This window comes from Typopeltis vanoorti, chromosome 15 (assembly GCF_054136105.1).
Source record: "Typopeltis vanoorti isolate ZY-2024b chromosome 15, IOZ_Tvanoo_1.0, whole genome shotgun sequence".
NCBI classification, from domain to species: domain Eukaryota; kingdom Metazoa; phylum Arthropoda; class Arachnida; order Uropygi; family Thelyphonidae; genus Typopeltis; species Typopeltis vanoorti.
The window spans coordinates 17398702-17420308 of record NC_143563.1 but is presented as its reverse complement, the minus strand read 5'-3'; the positions used below and the strand labels follow the sequence as shown (position 1 = coordinate 17420308).

The following is a 21607-nucleotide window of genomic DNA, read 5'->3' as shown; positions in this document are numbered from 1 at the left end:
CAACGAGCAGTGCCGGATTCACTTGTTACGTGACAAGTGCAAACGAATATCGGAGAGTCTAGCCGAAACTGACCGAACGTGATAATTCCGACACTGCATTAGATCGCAATAGATTTGTTTCGTAATCTAAAGCGTTAGTCGAAACATAACCTGTAACCTTTAATATGTTGTATTGCATTTATATAATGTTATAATCATTGCTATTATTTATAAACACAAACAAAATTTAATTTTTTCGTTTTTTCCTTGGGGTTGCTGCAATGTCACAGTTCTTATGTACAAGCCACCACTGCTCGACCTGCACTCATTATACTAATTTGCTGATGCATGTCTTCTAGATAATCCTGGATTCCCCTGGCCTATAGCAGCAACCAAAGTATATTTTGTCTTATTCGTCTTGATCTTACATCAGACTGCTTCAAACGAACAGCCACCCCTTCTGCTTCTTTTTTTTTGGCTGCAATTCACCTGTTATCATCATTAGCATACATACCCTCTACCCAGGGCCGCGCCAACCCGAGGGTGCACCTCACCCGGGCGACAACATTGATAGGGCGGCATTTTATGTAGCTAATATCTAATTTGGGTTATACAATGCAGTATTAGGAGCGACCGATAAAAGTTTGCACCCGGGCGGTAAATACCCTTGGCGTGCCACTGCCTCTGCCCCATCCCATTTTCTGTATCTTCCTTGAAAATAATAAACCCTTCACATACTATCCCTGTAACTACATCATCTGCTGTTAGCCAAGTCTCACTAATGCCTATAAATAACTTTTGGCAATGTGGCACTAACCAATGCCAAAAACTTCCCCCTTCTGTTCCCAACTTCTGGCATTAGGATATAGAAACTGCAGTATCCCTTTACCCCCCCCCCCCTCCAATCACTTTTACTTCCTGAATTGACTAGCCTATTCAATATTTTTGTTTGAAAGACTAGATTCCGCAACTGGTCGTTCTCACACTCGCCTCATGGGTGTCTTCACACTCGCCTCATGGGTGTCTTCACACATTCCCTTGCATCCACCCTAATTGCTTAAGTTTTCCTGAATTTGCGCTTCAGCATGCTCGGTGAACAAAGCTCTCTCTAGTTACCTAATACCAAAACCATTTAGATGCACTTTATACAAATTCTTCGTTCTGTCAAACACGGGCCATAGGTCCACAAACTCTACATCATTCCTTCTGCATAATTTGCATATTGATTCGTTTACTATCAACGCCATCCTCCTCAATTCGCCTCTATCAAAGCGCGGCAGGAGACTTACACTCTTCACGTTCTTGATCTTCAGTTTTGCCTCGTTCAACACCCCTTCACATCCTCTCGGATCATTAGTGGCAGCCAAGACAATTAGTCCTTTACCTTACCGTTAATGTTTTCTAGTGCTGCTCTTTCTTTCTATTCTTTTTTTTTTTTTTCGCACAAATAATCAAAATAAAGTGATTGTTGCAACCACTAATCTACTATATACTGTATATTGATGGAATGTCTTCCGGAAGGACGTAAATTTGTTTGTAAAAAGAGAACTAAAAATTTCCAAATTTTAGAGAAATTTAATTACCCAGACTTATATAACGTTCTCCAGTTGCAAGAACAGAAAAGGAAGCTAAATCTATGAGGACTGCACTTGGGAACACGTGCACGAGGCGCTAGCTGGGGGCCCGAAAAATTAGGGCCAATTTGAGGGAGAGTGTAAGTTCGGCACTGACATGTCAACTGGTAGCGTAAATGTAATAAAAATGAATATAACTTGCTGCTGTTATAAAGTGCATTACTGTATTTTAATTATTTTTCTTGTCTCCTATATCCACATTTCTTTAACAGTAGAAGAGGGCGCCTAACTACTACCGTTGTTTTTATTCCAATCGAAGAAGGAAAAGGGAATGCTATTAATATTATTTCATTACCCCATTTTTTACGCAGTTGAATTACGTTTACCATAATCCAGTTAGTTGTAATTATTCTGGCCATAAACATAAGGCGGACCTTTGTTACTCAACCTTTATTCTCACCATTGTATTTGATGCCCTCAAGGTATACGCTACTTTCAAGCTCTGCTTAACAGAGCTTTGTGATTAATATCCTGGGTCCGATATGTAGACGACTCATGAAGTATACGTGTACGTTGACTACAGCAGTTATCTGGTAACTACATTTGAAGGTATTTACTTCCGGTATTATTTCATACCGTGTGTTTTGTACTGTAGTAACCTTCAGTTCACGTCCGCAAGAAGAATTTGTTATTGACTACTTCCAGTGAATTGCGTCGACGAAATTCCGAAGTTTTACTGCGCCCTTACTGTTGAAAGTATTTTTGCCTGAAGCATTTTTGGATGAAGGTAAAAAATAAATGGATATACTGTACATCAGTTAACTAGTTTAGGGAAATATTTAGCTGGTGCAAAACAATAGATGAATGCGAAATTGCAAAAGAAAGTTGTACAGTTTTCTCCTAGTAAGCTGTACTACAAGAAAACTGGTAATGAAGGGGTACATGCAGCTACTTCTATCTGACAACTGAGAAAGCAACAAAACTACGTGACAGTGGCACACCCGGGGGGTGGGGAGAAGGGGCCCTTCCCCCAAAGAAAAAGGGAAAAAACACTAGAAAATTTTCCAAAAATCTTTTCCTAATAAAAATTCATTTTTTTATTTACGTTGTGTCGTGTCTTCTATTTCTATACTACTTATGAATTAGCGATCATTGCAGATGCTCAATCATAGGTCGTATGCGATGCGTAGTATGTATTCTCAAATCGTCTACTCAACTGGTTCCCCCCTCCCCCCCAAGATTAATATTAAATCCTGAGTGCGCTACTGCTACGTGACATACCTTGTATCACGTGGTTGACGTACCGGAAGTGTTTTATTGGTTGGTTGCTGTTATGTTTACTAGTTTGTTTTTTTCTTCATTTCCCACTGGCTTTTAGTTTGTGTTATAGTGACACGATGATTTCACGTGCTGTTGGGTGGGTGTTTTTATTTTCGTAGGGGTGATATTATTCAGAAGATTTCAGTGTCTTTATATTTCCTAAGGTGTCTTTGGATGTTAGGAATTGCAATTTATTAATTCTTAGGATGAAGTTTGTGTTCATCCTAAGAATTAATGATTCATCTTAAGAATGAGAGAGGATGCTTCTTGGTGACAGCGTGTGTGGTACTGTGTGTTATATTATTGTTATATGCCTTATCATTGACTTTAAATGTTTATCTTTACCGATATTATTCAGAAATTTTCATGAAAAAAAAAGTGTTACGTTATCAAACCGCCGCGTTGCCCTTACTATGTGCGCGCAACTCGAAACTCAATTTTGAAAACTTGTACATATACAGCAGGACATATTATGTACATGGTACAGAAATTTAGAGTTTTTTTTTTATTACCATTGTTATTATTCCCAGATCCCCATGGAGTTAAGGACTCATCATGGGAGGTCTCTCTCTGTTAACACAGCTCATCATTCCTTACTTAAATACATTAAAATTGTCTGCTGACACCATACTCTCAGATAATGCATTTCAGTCATTCACCAGTGTCCAGGGATGACCTCTTGTTCTTCACCATTCTATGAAAAACTTCTTTAACCTTGATCCTATAATAACCTCGCCAAGTGTAAACTCTGCATCCCATCTGTGTTTTCCAAATTTTAAAACTCCCTACTTTTCAACATTGAACTAGTATCCCCATTCCTGTGCTTGTTCATTTAATCTATTCAAGTTCTATTGTCGTAAAACAATAACATCTGCTCTACTCCTCATAGTTCTTTCCAACTTTGTCACATCTGCAAAAAATGGAATATTTCCTTTCAAATCTTCCCCAGTATCATCAACATACAGGTTAAACAGTAATAGCCTTAAAACATACTCTTGAGGCACCTTACTAGTGACTCTTCTCTTTCAGATCTCAAAATCGTACACAACTTGCTGATACCTGTCAGATAGTCGATCTCCAGTCCAGTGCACATGTAATATCCAACCCCATCTGCTCCAGTTTAACTATGAAGTTATCATGTGGTAATTTATCAAAAGTCTTTGCAAAATCTAATTATACTACAGGTACATCGTCGATTTTCCAGCAGTGGATGGTCTGGCACTCTTGTAGTCCGAACACACAATTGTGATAGCACACTTGATATTCCTGTGATTATCTGCCACAGATGGCACTGCTCTTGCACATGCTTGCTTAATTATTTCCATCTGCACTTGATGGTAATCTTTTGATTCTGGGTTATTCGTAGCTTATGTAAGCAAAGTGGATATTAGATCCAGCATTATTTCAAAGCCGAATGTAGAAACTATGAAAGTTTCGTAAGGTAATAAATTTAGTTTAATCCTTTAGCCAAATGTAAGCAAACAAAGTTTGTGCCTGAAGTATCTTCAGGACTGAGGCAACTCGTGGTAGAGGTGGACTAAGCTCTCATCACTTGTCTTAGTATCTCCAATAATGCAAAGTACATCTCCTTGCGGACATGTATAATGCTATGCATTAAGGGAAGGGCCACTACCCAGACCGGTTTGGACCTTTATTGAGGTCTCGTCAGTGGGAACCGGATCCAGAGGTATTTCCACCTTAGTATCACCACCTCTGGGTAGTGGCCCTTCCCTTAATGCATAGCATTATACATGTCTGCAAGGAGATGTGCTTTGCATTACGAGAGATTCTAAAACAAGTGATGAGAGCTTAGTCCACCTTTACCACGAGTCCTGAAAATACTTAAGGCGCAAACTTTGTTTGCTTACACTTGGATAAAGGATTAAACTAAATTTATTATAGTCTAACCAAGTGGAAAAAACTTCTAACATCTTTCGTGAGGTAAGTTGATCAGAAAGCTTATGGAAATACACTCCCTTGCTCTGTACACATGTGAATGTATTTCCATAAGCTTTCTGGCAACTTACCTTACAAAAACAACTTTCATAGTTTCTACATTTGACTTTGAAATAATGCTGGATCTAATATTCACTTTGTTTATATAATTTTTCATAGCCCAACTAAAGCATTTTGGCTCTTTGTTTTAGTAATATTCTTAGTTTATTTTGCTTATATTTAACCAAAACTAGCGTTTTTTAGCAAGAGCCAGTTCACAGTGGTGGTGTTAACTGCAAGTGCAAGTCTAAGTGTCTAAAGCACTCCATAGTGCTTTAGTGACATGGAAGAGGTATAATTAGTGGATCAAAAGATGTACAGGTGAATTATTATTGTATGACCTCCATTGGTCTGACAAGGCTCTGGAACCAAGGGTGCCGGAAAATCGTTGCTGTACCTGTATTTATGATCTCTGGAATACTATCTAAGTATACTATATATGGTATATTATTATTACAACAAACAATGTTGCTTGGTGTTTTGTTTGTCATTTATTTTATTTTATTTTTTGAAGTTGATATTGTTATCTTATCTGCATAGTATTTTCTTATCTCCATAGCGCATCATCATGAGATTAACACCATACACTTCTGACAACTTTGATCACTTGACACCCCTTATGTCTTGTGGTTTTGTTGGTTTCTCAGTAATTGGAGAGCAGTAGTTGTTATACTTGCACCTTATAACTCCATGGCCTGCAGGTCAGAGAGAAAAGATATTCACTCTACTACTCAGGACCGAAAAGACCTCAAGATAATAATAATATATAATTTGTGATAGGGTGCTTATGCACTCCTGTGGACATGGTGTTTGCTTCTTTAGCATTAGGCTGCCAATGAAATATCATTATGGGTTCAGTTCTAGTTACCAACTAGCAAAACTTGTTCTAAGTCTTTTCTTTAGCTGGTTTTCCTGAGGTATTTGATCTTTATCATGGTAAAATATTTTTCAGGAAACATAGGTTTGTCCATATTTCTCAAAAATTGACCACAAAACAAATTATTGCAGATAGTAATATGAGTATTAGGTTTACAAGATGACGGCAGACTCTTTCAGTCTTGATTCATTGATAGCTTGAGCTCAGTCATTCAAATGATGGAGAGGACAGAAAGCTAAAGGAAGGAGACTGGCTGCCAATCTGTCTTTAGAAAGTTAGAACCAAAGGAGCTCTGCCTAGTCCTTTTGGGGAATAAAAGACATTAGTGGGTTTATTTTAAAACCACTAATGCCTTTTTAAAAGTTTCATCTAAGTTAGGCTCTTTGGCCTTAACTTTTTGAAGGCCAGTGGGCAGTCATTTTTCATCCTTAGCTTTCATATATAGCTGGCCCAAAGGCTAACAGTGATTTTAATAGGCATCTGGGGAAGAGAGGTGTGGAGAACTGCTGTCACCTTGTGGTCCCTAACACTGTGTATTATTGTTCTGAAATAGCATTAGTTCTGTGGTTGATTTTCTTGACTCGTGGGGTTAAAAACTTGGGTTTGGTTCCAGTGAGGAAACCTTACTTGCCTGTACCAGAGATTGACTGACTCTGGAACTTGCTTAAAAAAGTTTCTCTAATCAGTTACTAGAATAAAACTTTATAACTATCTTTTGTCTTCAGGGACCTGGATTTATTTTGTTTTTACTTTTTTATATTTTTAATATATAACACTACAATAATGCTAGATATTGCTAAGGGATATTTGATAGGAAACCACATGAGTGGCATAAGCTGGAGAATGTGGTGTTAGAATATAAACTCTTGATTTGGATAAGTGAATGGTTGACAGACAGATATCAAAAAGTGGTATATGGTGGATGTGAATCTGTCAGATTTAAGATGTCTAGTGGTGTATCCTGAGTTTAGTCCTTGGACCATTGTTGTTCAATGTATATGTATACATTAATACATGGGCAACTCGTATATAGAGGCTAATGACTTCACATCATTTGCCTTAGGAGTGGTGCTAGCGTCACTGTAGCACGTGGCGGTGAATTTGAGCTGTGCAGAAGAAAGTGATTTTTAATCGGTGAATAGTCCGCTTTTTTCCCCGTTTTTCTATGTTTTTGAGTGCTAAATTGTTTCTCTGAATACGAGTGTACTTCAGTGGTTGTTTTTTGGAAGTTAGTTGCTGTCGCGATATAATATATTTTGGTACCGTCGGAATCGAACGCATAATGGTGGAAGACAAAAGGAAGCTAAGTTACTGTATTTAGTTATATTTCATTTTATTTAATTATATTTAGTACTTAAATGTTCTGATGTTTGTACTTTTTTTTCCTCTTATTTATTAATTGAATAATTATTAAAGATTACGCTACTCGGCAGTAAGGAACGATGGTGGATTCAGCAGTAGTCGCAAGTGGCGTAACGCCAAGTCCTCTGCCATTTAAGAACTCAATTATTAGCAATATCATAAGGGACTTTGTGGCATGCAGTACTTGCATCTCGGGAATTACATGTGGCTTGTTAAAGAGAGTGGAGAGCGTATGTGCGCAAAATGCAGGCATTTGGAGGAAATAAGTACATTAGATATATCGATATTCGACTTTGTTGCTCCAGAAATGGGGAATGAATGTAGGAAGACAAGTAGTGTGATAGGAGAGAATGAGAAAATAATAGTTGATAGTGTGGAAGGTGTGAGTGACTGTGAAAGTTTAGGAGATGGTTTTGTTTGGGAGAGTGAATTTAGATTAAGAGTGACTGACCTGCAGAGGGAGATAGATGAGCTGAAAGAGGAGGTGGAATGTCTTGTGAATGAGAGCAGAAGTATGAAAGATAAGATTAGGAGAATGGAAGAGATAAATGCAAGGCGAATCAGAGTAGGAGAGAGAGAGAGAGAGAGAGAGAATTTAGGGAGTATGAGTGAGAGGTATGGGGGTGCTAGAAGAGGAGAGAATGGAAACAGTAGAAGAGAGGGAATGAGAGAGAGGTATGGGAATGCTAGCAGACGAGAGGATGGAAACAGTAGGAGAGATGGAATGAGAGAGATATGGAAGTGCTAGAAGAGGAGAGAATAGAAACGGTAGGAGAGATGGAATGAGAGAGAGGTATGGGAATGCTAGAAGACGAGAGGATGGAAACAGTAGTAGGAGAGAGGTATGGGAATGAAAGAAGAGGAGAGAATGGAAACAATAGGAGCGAGGGAATGGTAAGAGGTATAATGTATGGCGACTCAATGATCCGTGGTGTTCAAGATAGGATGTGTGAGGAGTGTTTGCCAGGAGGAACAATAGAAAGGGTGGCTATGGCAATTAAGAGAGGTGAAAGGGTGGATGAGATGATTGTGATGGTAGGAATGAATGACTTGAGTGGTAATGTAAGTCGGGCAGCGAGAGATATGAGATTTTTGCTTGAGACTGTACGGAAGAAGACAGAGAGAGGAAAAATAGTGTGCATGTTGCCTAGGTATGATAATGATGAGCTGAGCAGAAGAGCGGTGATATTGAATGGCATAATAGCGAGAATGTGTGACAAGAGAGGACTGGTATATGTGGATGCTTGGAGTGTGTTTGAGGAAAGAGAGGAATTGTATGCGAGAGACCGTTTACATTTGAATGAGGAAGGAGGTAGGCATCTGGAGAGATTGCTGTTCTGAATGAGTCAGTGTGTCCCAGGGAGGATGATAGCAGGGATGGCCTCTTGTGGGAATGGATACTTGGGAGAAGGGAGACAATGTCAGGTAACACTGAGCCCAGTGGAGTCTAGAAGGGATAATGCTGGGTATAGAAACAATGGCATTTATATGCTTTATACTAATGCCAGGAGTATCCGGAATAAGGGAGAGGAATTGGTGGCTCAGATAGCATCAGCCTGGCCAAAAATTATTGCGATCACTGAGACGTGGTTGACAGAAGGGGATATAACAACAGGAATAGAAGTCGCTGGGTATAGCATTTTTCGTCAGGATAGGAGGGGAAAGCGTGGTGGTGGGGTACTGCTTATGATAAGTGATGACCTATGTCCTCTAAGAGTGGAGAATTTGGAAGGAAGTGAGACAAATGATTTTGAGAGCGTATGGTGTGAGGTAGAGGTAGGCAAGACAGGATATTTAGTGGAGTGTTGCTACAGACCCAGGAGCACAGAGGATGGGGACCAGGAGATGCTTAGACAGCTAAGTTTGGCAAGTGCAAGAAGAATGATTGTTATGGGAGATTTTAACTTCAGTAGTATAAATTAGAGAGAGGAAGATGCATGTAGCAATAGGGGAATGGAATTTCTAGAATTCTTGAGGGACAAATGTCTTAGGCAACATGTAACAGAGGGAACAAGAGGTTCAAAAGTTTTGGATTTGGTTATAGCATCAGAAGAGTTGATAATAACTGAGTTGACGTCTCTCCCACCAGTTGGAGAGAGTGACCATATGGTGTTGACTTGGAAAATGAATAGACATGCAGGAGTATCAAAGAGACGGGAACTTATGTGGAATTATAAGGCAGGTGATTATAATAGTCTTAGACGTCAACTTCGGGAAATTTCATGGAGGGAAGAATTGGAAGGCCGGGATATCACTAGTGCGTGGGAAATTGTGAAAGAATATTTGTTATCAGCAATGGTAAGTTGTATACCACGAGTGAAGAAGAGGACGCAATTTGGAGTAAAGTGGATGACAAACAATATTAAACAGCAATTGCATGCGAAAAAGAGGCTGTGGAAGAGATATAAGGAGACAGGTGAAGAGATGTATGAGGAATATAAGACACAGGCCAGAAGAGTGACTAGTGTGGTAAGGAAAGCGCAACTGGAATATGAGAGGAGATTGGCCCTAAGATCCAAAGAAAATCCTAGGGAATTTTTTAGCTATGTGGCCAGTAGGAGGAGAAATGACTGTGGAAGAATGATATTGTGGGATAAAAATGGGAATAGAGTGACTAATGCAGAGGACATAGTGGAATTGTTCAATGAACACTTTATTGGAGTATTTCATCCTAGAGGAGTCAGTTTTAATGCTAGAGGGATAGGACTGGTTCGAGGTCTGGAGGTACAGGAGGAGAGTGTGTTTCAGATACTGAGTAATCTGGATGTCAGTAAAGCTGTGGGACTGGATGGTATTTCACCACGAGTTTTGAGAGAATGTGCTAGGGAATTGACAGTGCCTTTAACGTGGCTTTTCAATGAAAGTCTGGCTTTGGCAAAGGTGCCCAGGGAATGGAAGGAAGGTAAGATAGTGCCATTGCATAAGGGTGGTAACAGACTGGAAGTGTCTAATTATAGGCCAGTCTGTGTGTCATCAGTAGTTGTTAAGATCTTGGAGAAAGTAGTGAGGGACCGTATACAGCATTGGGCAGATGAGGGTAATGTTATCTGTGAGAATCACCATGGATTTGTGAAAGGATGCTCTTGTTTTAGCAATATGCTAGCCTTTTATAATAAAGTTACAAGAACATTAGATGAGGGAAAGGCATATACTGCAATTTTCTTAGACTCGGCGAAGGCATTTGACAGGGTGCCACATGATAAGCTGATATTTAATTTGCAGCACATGGGTCTGGATGTCAGATTGGTCAACTGGATTCAGGATTGGCTGTCTGATAGGTATCAGAGAGTTGTGTATGGTGGAGCAATTTCCAGGAGGCAGAGGGTTACAAGTGGGGTTCCACAGGGCTCAGTACTAGGACCTATATTGTTTAACCTTTATATCAATGACATAGCCAGTGGATTGCAGGGGGATATTCAGTTGTTTGCGGATGATGCGAAGCTAGGACGGATCATTAGTAATGGTGCAGATGTGGTAGCCCTGCAAGAGGATTTAAATAAGCTAGATAGATGGGCAAATGAATGGGGGTGTCAGTTTAATGCAGCAAAATGTAAGGTCTTGAGGTTTGGGAAACATCGATGGGATGCTGCATACTCTATGGGAGAAGTTATACTGGAGGAAGTAGGGGAGACAAGAGATCTGGGGTTGATGATTGATAGAAACCTGAAGTTTAGGGGACATATTGCAAAGGTGGTGAAGGTAACACAGAGGATTGCTGCTATTATGAGAAGGACACTGACCTGCAGAGATAAGAGGGTTATCATTCCGTTGTATAAGTCTCTGATCAGACCACACTTGGACTGTTGTTCTCAGATTTGGTCCCCAGGATTTGAAGGGGATAAATTAACTGTGGAAAGGATACAAAGACGGATGACAAAGATGGTTTCAGGACTGTACAAGGATAGTTATGAGGATCGGCTGAGAGAATGTGGACTGCAGAGTTTGGTGGATAGGAGGAGAGGTGATGTGATTGAGACTTTTAAACTGTTGAGAGGTGGTTACAGGGTTGACACTGGGGAGTTCTTTCGCTTGGTTGAACAGCGGGAAGGAGTGATGACAAGAGGCCATCCCTGGAAGTTACGAAAGGAAACTGTGAGCAAGAGGGTAAGGAGTGGTTTCTTTGTGTGGAGGGTGGTTGAGCTGTGGAATGCATTGCCTGATGGAGTGGTGGGAGCGAGAATGGTCAGTGAGTTTAAAGAGTGGTATGATAGACTTTGTGTTTCTCAGGGGGGGGACCTCCCCTTGATGAGTCTTGACAGACTTTATGTCTTAGGAAGGACCTCCCTCGATGAGTCTTTTAACTCCTTGGAGGCCTGAATAATAATAATAATAATGCAAAGCACTTTGGGATAATAATGGTATCACTTCTGGATCAGGTCTGGCTCCCACTGATGACACCTCAATAAAGGTTGAAACCGGTCTGGGTAGTGACCCTTCCCATAACATAGCAGTATACATGTTTGTAAGGATATGTGCATTGCATTATGGAATACTAAGGCAATTGATGTGAAGTCATTAACCTCTATATGCAAGTAGCCCAGTCGTGAAGTCACTTCATATGCAAACTTTGTTTGTTTACACTTGGATAAAGGATTAAACCAAGAATATAATTTCTTGGCAACTTTAATTATTAGTATAACCAAGTGGAAAAACTTTCAACGTGGTATGGGCAAGCAGAACATTTTATCAAAATTTGCAACGTAGAAGGCATAACATCATGTTAATCTTAGTCAACATTGGAAACATACAAACTGATTATTGTGCTATGTGATATTTACATAAAATAAATTAAAGATGCCAAGAAATTATTCTTGGTTTAACCCTTTATCCACATGTAAGCAAATAAAGTTTTCACGTTGAAGTGACCATGCCTGGGCTACTTGTATACAGAGGTTTAATTCTTGGTTTTATCCCACAATGCAATACACATATCCTTACAGACATGTATAATGCTATGCATTATGGGAAATGCCGCTACCCCGACCGGTTTCACTATATAAGTGAAGGGAAGTCTCCAAAACCTCAGGATATCCCCCAGATCACTCTAAACTCAAGCAAGTATGAGTGACCTGAAGGATCATTTTACTCAGCAGTTCCATTCAGTGACAGAATAGAATTTCATTAACGATGTCATTATACTTTGCATCTTTAATTAACATTATGACTAAGTGGAAAAAACTTTCAATATTATTTAAATAGGTAAATTAACAAACTGAACTTTTTAATAATATTTATAAATGTTATATAAAATGAATTTCAATGCATTTCATTATGAGTATTAAATTTCTACAGTACGTATAGCGTACGTTTCATTCACGCAACGACCATCTGCTTAAATCAGGTTCTGGACACTGTCTTGTGTCCTTCTGAGGATACGATTCCAAAATTGAGCTCTATCATATTCCTCCTATTCCCAGTAGTCTCAGTCTGTTCTCTCCAATTTTTGCCAGCCCATGTGTGCACATGGGAAACATTTTGCTCACAAATTTCCAGTCTCAGTGTGTGTGTGATAGCATGTGTATGTGTGTGTTCTTTGATGTTGGTATTGCCTTTCAATACATTTGTCCAGCCACTCAAATTTAAATGAATCTGCAGTTCTTTTCTGATTTAATTTTGACAGTGAAATTTTGAGGGTTTTATATTAATATTAATGTTGCCCCTATTTTTTTTTTTTTTTTTTTTTTTTTTTTTTTTTTTTTTTTGTCTAGTTCTAACCTGTAAAATTGTGATCACTAAATTAATTCACTTAAATCCACATAGCTAAAAAAATCCCATCACTGTTTACACAAGTTCAAGTGACAGTACTGTCTAGACAATATCAAAAACAAATATGCCTCTGAAATCTTGCTGATATCAGCATCAATTTGCCCACATGACACAGGCTAAAAGTAACTAATGAGAGAGAGTATTAAGTTGGACTGGGTTTGAGTAATATTTGAGTAGCGACATTGGAGAAATTACTAAATAAAATAGATGACAAGTATGATTTATCATATAATTCATTTTTATAGTATGTTCAAAAATTATTGACCATAAATTCTGAAAGCAAAAATTTTATGAATACAATTACGTGTCTTTTTTTGAGGGAACATTATTAGCCATATTCATCTTAAGATGGATATAGCTAGGGTTTAAATAAAGAAATAGTTTTCTTTATTTAAATGAATAAAGAAACTGTCTATATAAAGTATTACTTTAATTTCATGTCTTCATAGCAGAAGCAAAACTAAAGAGTATACAAGAGAGAGGGCCTGCTGCAAAAAAAGTTTTGAATAGAAGACGAGAGCCAAGAAGACACACTGTGGCTAATGGCATAGACTATAATATGGTAAGATCATTTTATTAATCCATCCTTTAGGTTCTTTATATTATGGAATAATATTTTCATTATTGTTTTTCCTCTAAGTATACCTAGAAGAAATTGAGAAATTATTTTATTTTTTTATTTTGAATCTCATAACTGATCTACAAATTGAACAGTAGTTAAGTTTATAGATCACTTTTTTATCTTTATTCCTCCCACTTTCCATTGGGCCTCTTAAAACACCTTTATGGTTTAACCATCAACTGTAATTTACTGAACTTGTTTATCTTCTCTTCCTTGTATATTTCAGCGTCTCTATTCTATGAAACAGCTTCCCTTACAAATTGTTCTGCAATAGCTACAACCTCTAGTTTTTCAAGAAAACCAATCCTAACCTACAGATGGCAATAATTTGCTAGAGGTTCTTCTACTTCATGTGTATGTGGGCTGGGGGTGGGGGAGATATAAAAAAATTAAGATTTCTTTATTGAGTCTGAACAACATGAAAGTCCTCTCGACTACCTTTTAATATGATTTTAGCTAAAATTATTTTGCTGTAAACATTGAAGTATCCCTACCATCGACACTACAACCAGATCTTCAAAATCTCATAGAATTCATCCCTGTAAATCAAGCTGTTAATCTTCATTCACACAACTGGTGGTAATGCAGTTAATTACCCTCGTTTAATTTTTGATTTGTCTTTATAAGCTTCTCCATGACTTTATTTCTCTTAGGTTTTTGGGGTTTTGGATGCAACAACTGTGCTTATATCTCAGCATGGTAATCTAAAGATGGTCAGTCTAAAAAATTCTGAATTTTTTTGAATTTTGAAATGCTTAATATTTATATCAAAAAGTTAATGATATCTTTTTATATACTGAGAAATAAGGATATGTATTTTGTAAACATAATTGATTCAAGATGGAAGTCACAACTTTTTTTAAAAAAATGCTAAAATAACTAATTTAATAGTAAGCACTAATATTTTGTCAATGGCATTATCAAACTAATTATACATACATAATAATGTTATAGATAATAGGGCAAATATTACAGCTGTTAAAAGTACAAGCATTGTAATTTCAAAGAAAAATTACCATTGGCAATTATTGCATTTAATTCATGATACAAACCAAGAGCTTCTTAACACTTAGTTATAAAAAAGAAAGTATTACAGAATGCAAGAATAGCTAATATTATTTTTGGAACATCTAAACACATGATTTCACAGCATCTGACTGAACACTGCTTAGAAGAAAAGTGATTAAAGTAAATGAAGCTTACTTAGGTTGGGATCCTAATTCGGAGTGGAGGGAGGATAGAAATAGATGAGGAGAAAAATTTTGTTGGGGGAGAAAGATGGAAGTAATGTAAAGTAAAGTAATGTAGTACTGCAAAATGTAATCTGATGATAACATTTTGGAATATCATTATTAGGTTTGGTATTATCAAAAAAATCATTGGTTTCAGCAAAGTATGGTTGACAAAGAATGATATATTGATGGATATAGCATTTTATGAAAAGAGAAAGGAAAAAAGAGATATTATTGGTGATTTCAGAAGAGTTGTGTTCCCTCCATGTGGAAATTCAAAGAAGTAGTTGTGATGTAGCTTTGAGTTCATTTTGTGTGGAGTGTTGAGATTTGTAAGAATTCTAGATATTTAGTAAGGTTATTCCCTATAGGTCAAGAAATGTAGAGTGAGACGATTCTGAAATGTTCAGATAGATGTAGAACTAGTGAGTTTTACATCTGCTTGAACTATAATAATGAATGATTTTAATTACAGAAGCAGGTTGTGAGTAAGAAGAATGAGTTTGAGTTATTTAGGCAGTGGTGCATCCAGAGGGGGGGGGGAAATGGGGCCCTGTCCTCCCAAAGAAAATGGAAAAAAACATTAGAAAATTTTCCAAAAATCTTTTCCTAATTAAAATTCATTTTTTAAAAAAAATTTATGTTAGCCCAGTGACAGTGCGCTTCGCAACCATATACCTGGGGAAGGAGTGTCCTAGGTTTGATTCCCATCGGCGACGTGAGGAGCTGAAGGATCTTCCTCAGCCATAGCCAAGTTAGCTAGTCGGGTTTTTTCCCCAGTTTATCCTGGGGTTTTTCATCCTGTAAAGCAGGCAAACTGGTATTAAGAACTCAATACTACAGGACATAGAATACACTGGGGTGTAGGGCTGACCACCTAATCCTGTGAACGGTTTGAGGTCCGATGATTAATAAACCTCGACAGGAAGATGAGATTTATGTTGTGTCGTGTCTTCTATTTCTATACTATTTATGAATTAGCAATCATTGCAGATGTTCAGTCATAGGTTGTATGCGAAGCATAGTGTGTATTCTCAAATCATTTACTCAACTTGCCCCCCCCCCCTCCAAGATTAAATCCTGAGTGCGCTATTGTATTTAGGAATACACAAAAATATCTGGAGTGCTGTTCCTCCCAACTCTGTAGTATGCAGTGGCATAGCTGGGGGGGGGGGGGGAACGGTCCGCCCCAGACGGCATTTTGAACTTTTGCAGTTAATTCTAAAATACATTTTCGAGTTCCAAATAATGTAATACCACTGCAAATTTCCTCACAATTGCTGTAAGTGTTGCTAGTTGTGAGAGGAGGTTTTCTAAATAAAATTGATTAAGAATTATCTACATTACTATGAAATAGACTTTGGCAATGTCATCAACGATTTTGCTAACAGAAAAGGAGGAAAAATAACATTTTAGAATATTGAAATTAAAATTTTACTTCGGAAATAAACATAGTGTTTTAATTTATTTCCCTATACGTCGTTTTGATTTTTTATACTATTTGTGTGCATTGACAGGAGCGGCAAACTCAGGGACCGCTCTGGGCAGCAAAAGCTGTAGCTACGCCACTGGTAGTATGAAAGGCATTAATATGGAGTTGCTCCACCCTTTGCTGTTATAACAGCCTTCAATCTTCTGGAAAGGCTTTCTACTAGAGTTTGGTATGTTGTTGCAATAATTCCCTTCCATTCTGCCAGAAGAATGTTAGTGAGGTCATACCTGAGAAGATACCGAGGTTGATTTTTGACATTTGACATTAATAGCTTTAGGGGTGAAGCAAAATGCTTTTCATATTCCTCGCTATCTGTTACGGCTACAGTGAGGGAAAAATTTTGTGAGCAGTTTGCTCGCCCTGAATGGGCATAGAAATTATGCATCGCTACAGGAAATTAAAATGGCTTTTGGTCTTTTATGTTTAAATATATCCGTTGCATCATAGGCTACAGCTTGCTGAACTAGATCGTTGGGGTGTATGGACGTTTTTAGGAAAAACTTTGTTGCTAAAGATTGTAGGAAAGAGAAAATATATGGAATATTTGTATCTCGATGAAGGCGCTTGGTTCTGATGAACCATGAAGCATTTAGAATCATTCGTAAGCACTTATTTTGTGCAGTTGGAGGATATTAGTGTTGGAGGCATGGCTCCGGGCTGGAAAAGCGTAAGTGACTATGGGATGAATCAGCAGCTGGTATAAAAGCAATTTGATTCTGATGTTTAGCTTGCTGTTCCTGTTGATTAGGGGATAGATCTGGGCAATGGCTTTAGATGCCTTTGCACACGTAGTCTTCATGTGCTGGTTAAAAGTTAATTTGTTGTCAAGCACGACACCAAGGTATTTTGTTTCTGTCTGCCAAGGGATTTTAGTATTTAGTATAGCAAGATGTCTCCTGCAGGAGATATCAATCTTTTCGCGAAGAGAATGGCTGAGCTCTTTTGGAGATTTACTTGTAGTCTCCATTTGGAGAACCATTTCTCGAACTTTAGAAGGTTTTCTTGAAGCTTTTTAGTAACAAGGTGTGGCTGAAGAGATCTGGCTAATAATGCTGTATCGTCTGCATATAGGGCCATGATGGATGACAATGGGTTGTGCGGAATGTCAGACATGTATATAGAGAACAGTAATGGAGCCAGTAGGGATTCCTGTGGTACTCCGTAGCAATCCAAAGTGCTATATTTTGTGAAATGCTTTGGATAAATCAAGAAAAACAGCTCCAATTTGATGCTAGTTGTAGCTGGTGGTAATATATTCAACTATTTTGAGGATTTGTTGGGTAGTACTATGATTGCCAAAAACCAAATTGTTCTTTAGGAAGGATGTTTAGTTTATATACTGAAGCTTGAAGTCATGAGAGGATGACCTTCTCTGCAACCTTACCCAGGTTGGAGATGAGACTGATTGGACGGAAGGTTTGCACTGCTCTTCTAAATTTTTTTCTATGGCTTCTGCCTTTTCTACGTCTGCATGAACAAGGCCTTGGTCATAAAATATAGGGGGAGGGGATATTCTTTACTGGTCCCCAGATAGAGTGATCAGTAGGTGTGATAGAAGCTAACTTTTCTTTCCATAGTTGATCTCTGTAAACTTTGAGTGTATCTCTCACTGCTCCATTTAGTCTGTTGATACCAAGGTTGAAGAGTGCAGTAATCATTTATTTCTCATATACAGGTAGTAAAAAAAAAAAAAAGGTGTATCACCTTATTATTAAAATACTCTGGATCAGAGATAGTTGTAGAAAGTTATTCAGTTGTTTAAAAAGTAAATTAGACTTGTTCAGAAATTATATTGTTTAATCCTTTATCCAAGTGTAAGCAAACTAAGTTTGCATATGAAGTATCTTCAGAACTTAGTAGCAGAAGTACTTATGATACTTTTCTAGTAGAAGAAAAGGTTGAATAAGAAAGACTTGGTTTAGTTGCTGATAGTAGTGCAGGTGGCATCAACTGAAGATATAGTATAAATATTCAGTGAATATTTTGCCAGTGTGTTTCATATTTGGTGGAGGTGATGAAATTACGTGCATAACAACATTGTTGACTTGATTGTTCAACAATAGTCTAACAATAGGCACAGTCCCTGGAGAGTGATAGGTGGAAAAAATAGTACCACTGCATATTAGAGAATCTAAGTCGGCAGTGGACTATAGACTATTTAATATGTCAAGTGCAGTGTCAAAAGTATTCTCTCTCTACCATAGAGAGAGAGAGAGAGCAGATGGGTTTGTTAAAGGGGAGGTGTTGTTTCATTAACCTAGTTACATTTTGTAATAGAGTGATAAAGTGATAAGCATATACTGGACAGAGGAGATGCTTATGTGGTAATTTCTCTAGATTTTGCAAGGGTATTTTGATAGACAGCCTATCGAAATTGAGTTAGGTGGGGAAAGATAATTGATTGGTCTGGTTATTGGAACAGTTGGTTGAAATAAGCTAGTATTTTGCATAAGGGAGTGCATTGTCTTGAAAGAGAAAGCAACAGCAGCTACAAAACAATATACCCACAAAGTTATGTTTTTGAGCAGCTGTTGTTTAATTTATATATTTATAGTTCAGGGTTTCAGAGGAGATACTCAGTTATTTATAGATATACTAAATTGGTAGAGCAGTGTCAGGAAGCTGTAATGTGATGTTACAAGAGAATTTGAATAGATTCTTGCCAAGTGTGAACTTATTAAAGTCACATTTTGGCCACAAGAGATGGAACAAGGTGTATTGTATTGTATTGATGGAGTTTCATCCCAGGAGGTGAAGGATCCAGATAAGTTGATGGATATTGAGCTCAGAGGATGCCTTACAAAAATGATTAAGGCTACTCAGAAAATTTGCAGTAATTTGAAGGACGCTGACGAGCAGGGATAAGAAGGTAATAGTGCCATTGTATAAGTCATAGGCTTATACAATGGATTATCTGGATTGCTGTGCACAAGTCTGGTCACCTGAATATCTGGGTGATGAGGAAATAGAGAGAGGGAAGCAGAGCGGGGACACAGAGGTGAGTACCCAAAATACTCTCAGGACTCTGGAAGGGTGAATATTGAGTATTAAGGCAGACAGAGGGAATGCGTTCCACAAAACTTGGTAGATAGAAGGAAAATATGTGAAATAATTAACTCGTAAGTTGATGAGAAGAATCTATTAAGTATGGGGGAGGATAGTGCATAGAATAATAGGTGGTAGGAGAAGAAGAGGCCATCCTTGAAAACTATATATGGATCATGTCGGTAAGGACATAAAAAGTTGATTTTTTTTCTTTTTTACACTATGAGTTGCCAGAAAGGTGGTAAATGCCTTCCAGACTGGGTATGATATATATTTTAGTTGGAGAATTTGGCCTCTGCTTAAAGAGTTTTCTGATTTCATAGCATCCTAGAAATAATACTAATCTTAAAGAAAAAGTACACCCTTTTTGTTATTACTTCACTTTGATTTTGAATTCTACTTTATTTGAATTTATCAGCAGATGACATTAAAGTATTGTTCTGACATCATTTAACGATTCAGTCTAAAAAAGTATTGACCCATAAAAATTAATTAGGTCAGTGATTATGATATAATCACATCTCATAAGTTATGTATACAGGTAATTTTATAGATAAAATAAATTTATTTTATTATTAATTTTCTTATATCTGTTTAGCAAATATGCACATATTAGTTGGCTCAGTTCTAAGTCTGCCCAGTATGGAACATTACAGGTTTGCCACCTTTGGATATGCAGTTTTCTAACAAGAGGTGATGTATGTGTTCTCATTATTGCTGTTTATTGCATTATATAAGGGGTTTAAAACATATATATTCTAAACTAATCCCTTACTTCAATATAAACTGTTCACTTTGTTATAAATTCTTTGGTGATTATAGGTGTGACTGCTCACACCATTTATATGCAGTAATTCTTGCTTAGTTTTTTTTAAGCTCTCAGCTTTAATGTTTCATGCTGTTGCTATTTCTTTTTCTCGATCACTTACCAGACATAAACTTTGGATGCTTTCTTCATTGGTGCATCTTACAGATCTGGTTACCTGTAGAATTGCACTAGGCTAAAGTACAGTTATGAGATTTCATTGGGAGTCATTAATTACTAGTACATATTCATGTTATTTGCTAGTTTGATTAGCCAAGTATTTGGCATATCTGCTCTCCAAGCCAGTAGGCTGCAAGTTTGAATCCTGCCATGAGCATGGATGTTTGTCTCATTCATCCACACATTCATGCATACACTCCCTCAAGATGGGCTAGGTTGCCATGAGAAAAGTAGACCCAATCCTCCCACATATGGGAGAGGCCTTCACCTAGCTTTTTTTTAAGAGTTGTTGTTCTAATGTTATAATTAATCACACAATCCTCATCACATAACATTATATGTTATGTGATGAGTATCTTTTATTTTTATGTATAGTCAATGATGAATATGTATCTATATTCTTATATTTAGTCAGTGGATACCATTAAGAATATTATTGTAGATTAAAAGAAGCTTTGCATTAAGAGTTATTGCATTTTCCCCTTTAATATAGCTGAAAAGAATGAAACTCCTAGAACAGGAAAGAGATGTATTGTTACAAGGTATGGATGCTGTTGAAAGGGCTTGTGAGTGGTATACAAATCAAATTACTAATGTCCAGGATAAAATGAAATGTATCAACAAAGCTGATATCCATTCTGTAAGTAAAGCCTCCTAATAGCACTTTACATAAATAAAAAAGACCAAGTTATGAAACCTAAAAACTTACTGATATGAATTTATGTATGGCTTCAAAAAAATTTTACAGTAATAGATTTTTTGAGCTGTAGTAGCTAACAGAAAAATTTTTTTGGCTTTCCAGTGTCCATTTAAATTCTGTTGCAGACACATGGATGTATATGAATTTCTTCAGGCGGGAGATGAATTTTATCAACCACTATGAAATCATTGTGACTTATTTGAAGTCTTATTTCATGTGTTTGAAAGAGTTCCTTGTTTAATCTCTAGGCCAGTGTTTCTATAATATCTAACCTTTAGCCTGCCCATTGTACTTTATATAATAGATTTACAGCTTTCATAATATGATTTTGTTTAACTTCAAAAGTTGCACATAGCTGAATTTTTCAGCATGTGCAAATTTTGTGTAAGAAAAGCTGTTAAGTATATAGTAACAAAATTATATCAGCAACTCTTAGGTGGTTTGAACTTGGTTTTTCTCTTAGTACAAAGTGATTTACGTTTTTTTGTTTGTTTGTTTGTTTGTATGTTAAAAACATTTACATAATACAATTTGTAATATATATTCTTTCTTCTAATAATTTATATGGAATGTGAGAAAAATTAGCCAAGTTAGCATTATACAGAATTTTAACTAACCAATTTCAATTAATGAATCAGCTGGAATACAAATAAAAGTT

The 21607-nt window shown here is 37.2% G+C and overlaps 1 protein-coding gene across 1 annotated transcript in view; it reads left to right on the top strand.

The window, feature by feature from the left end:
- Positions 1-21607, top strand: part of LOC150098425 (suppressor APC domain-containing protein 2-like) — a 93087-nt gene that overhangs the window by 28636 nt on the left and 42844 nt on the right. Inside the window, exons 3-4 of the mRNA XM_090405206.1 lie at positions 13323-13435; positions 20743-20889. Coding sequence (XP_090261332.1) covers positions 13323-13435; positions 20743-20889 — 260 coding nt within the window. The remainder of the gene's footprint in view (positions 1-13322; positions 13436-20742; positions 20890-21607) is intronic.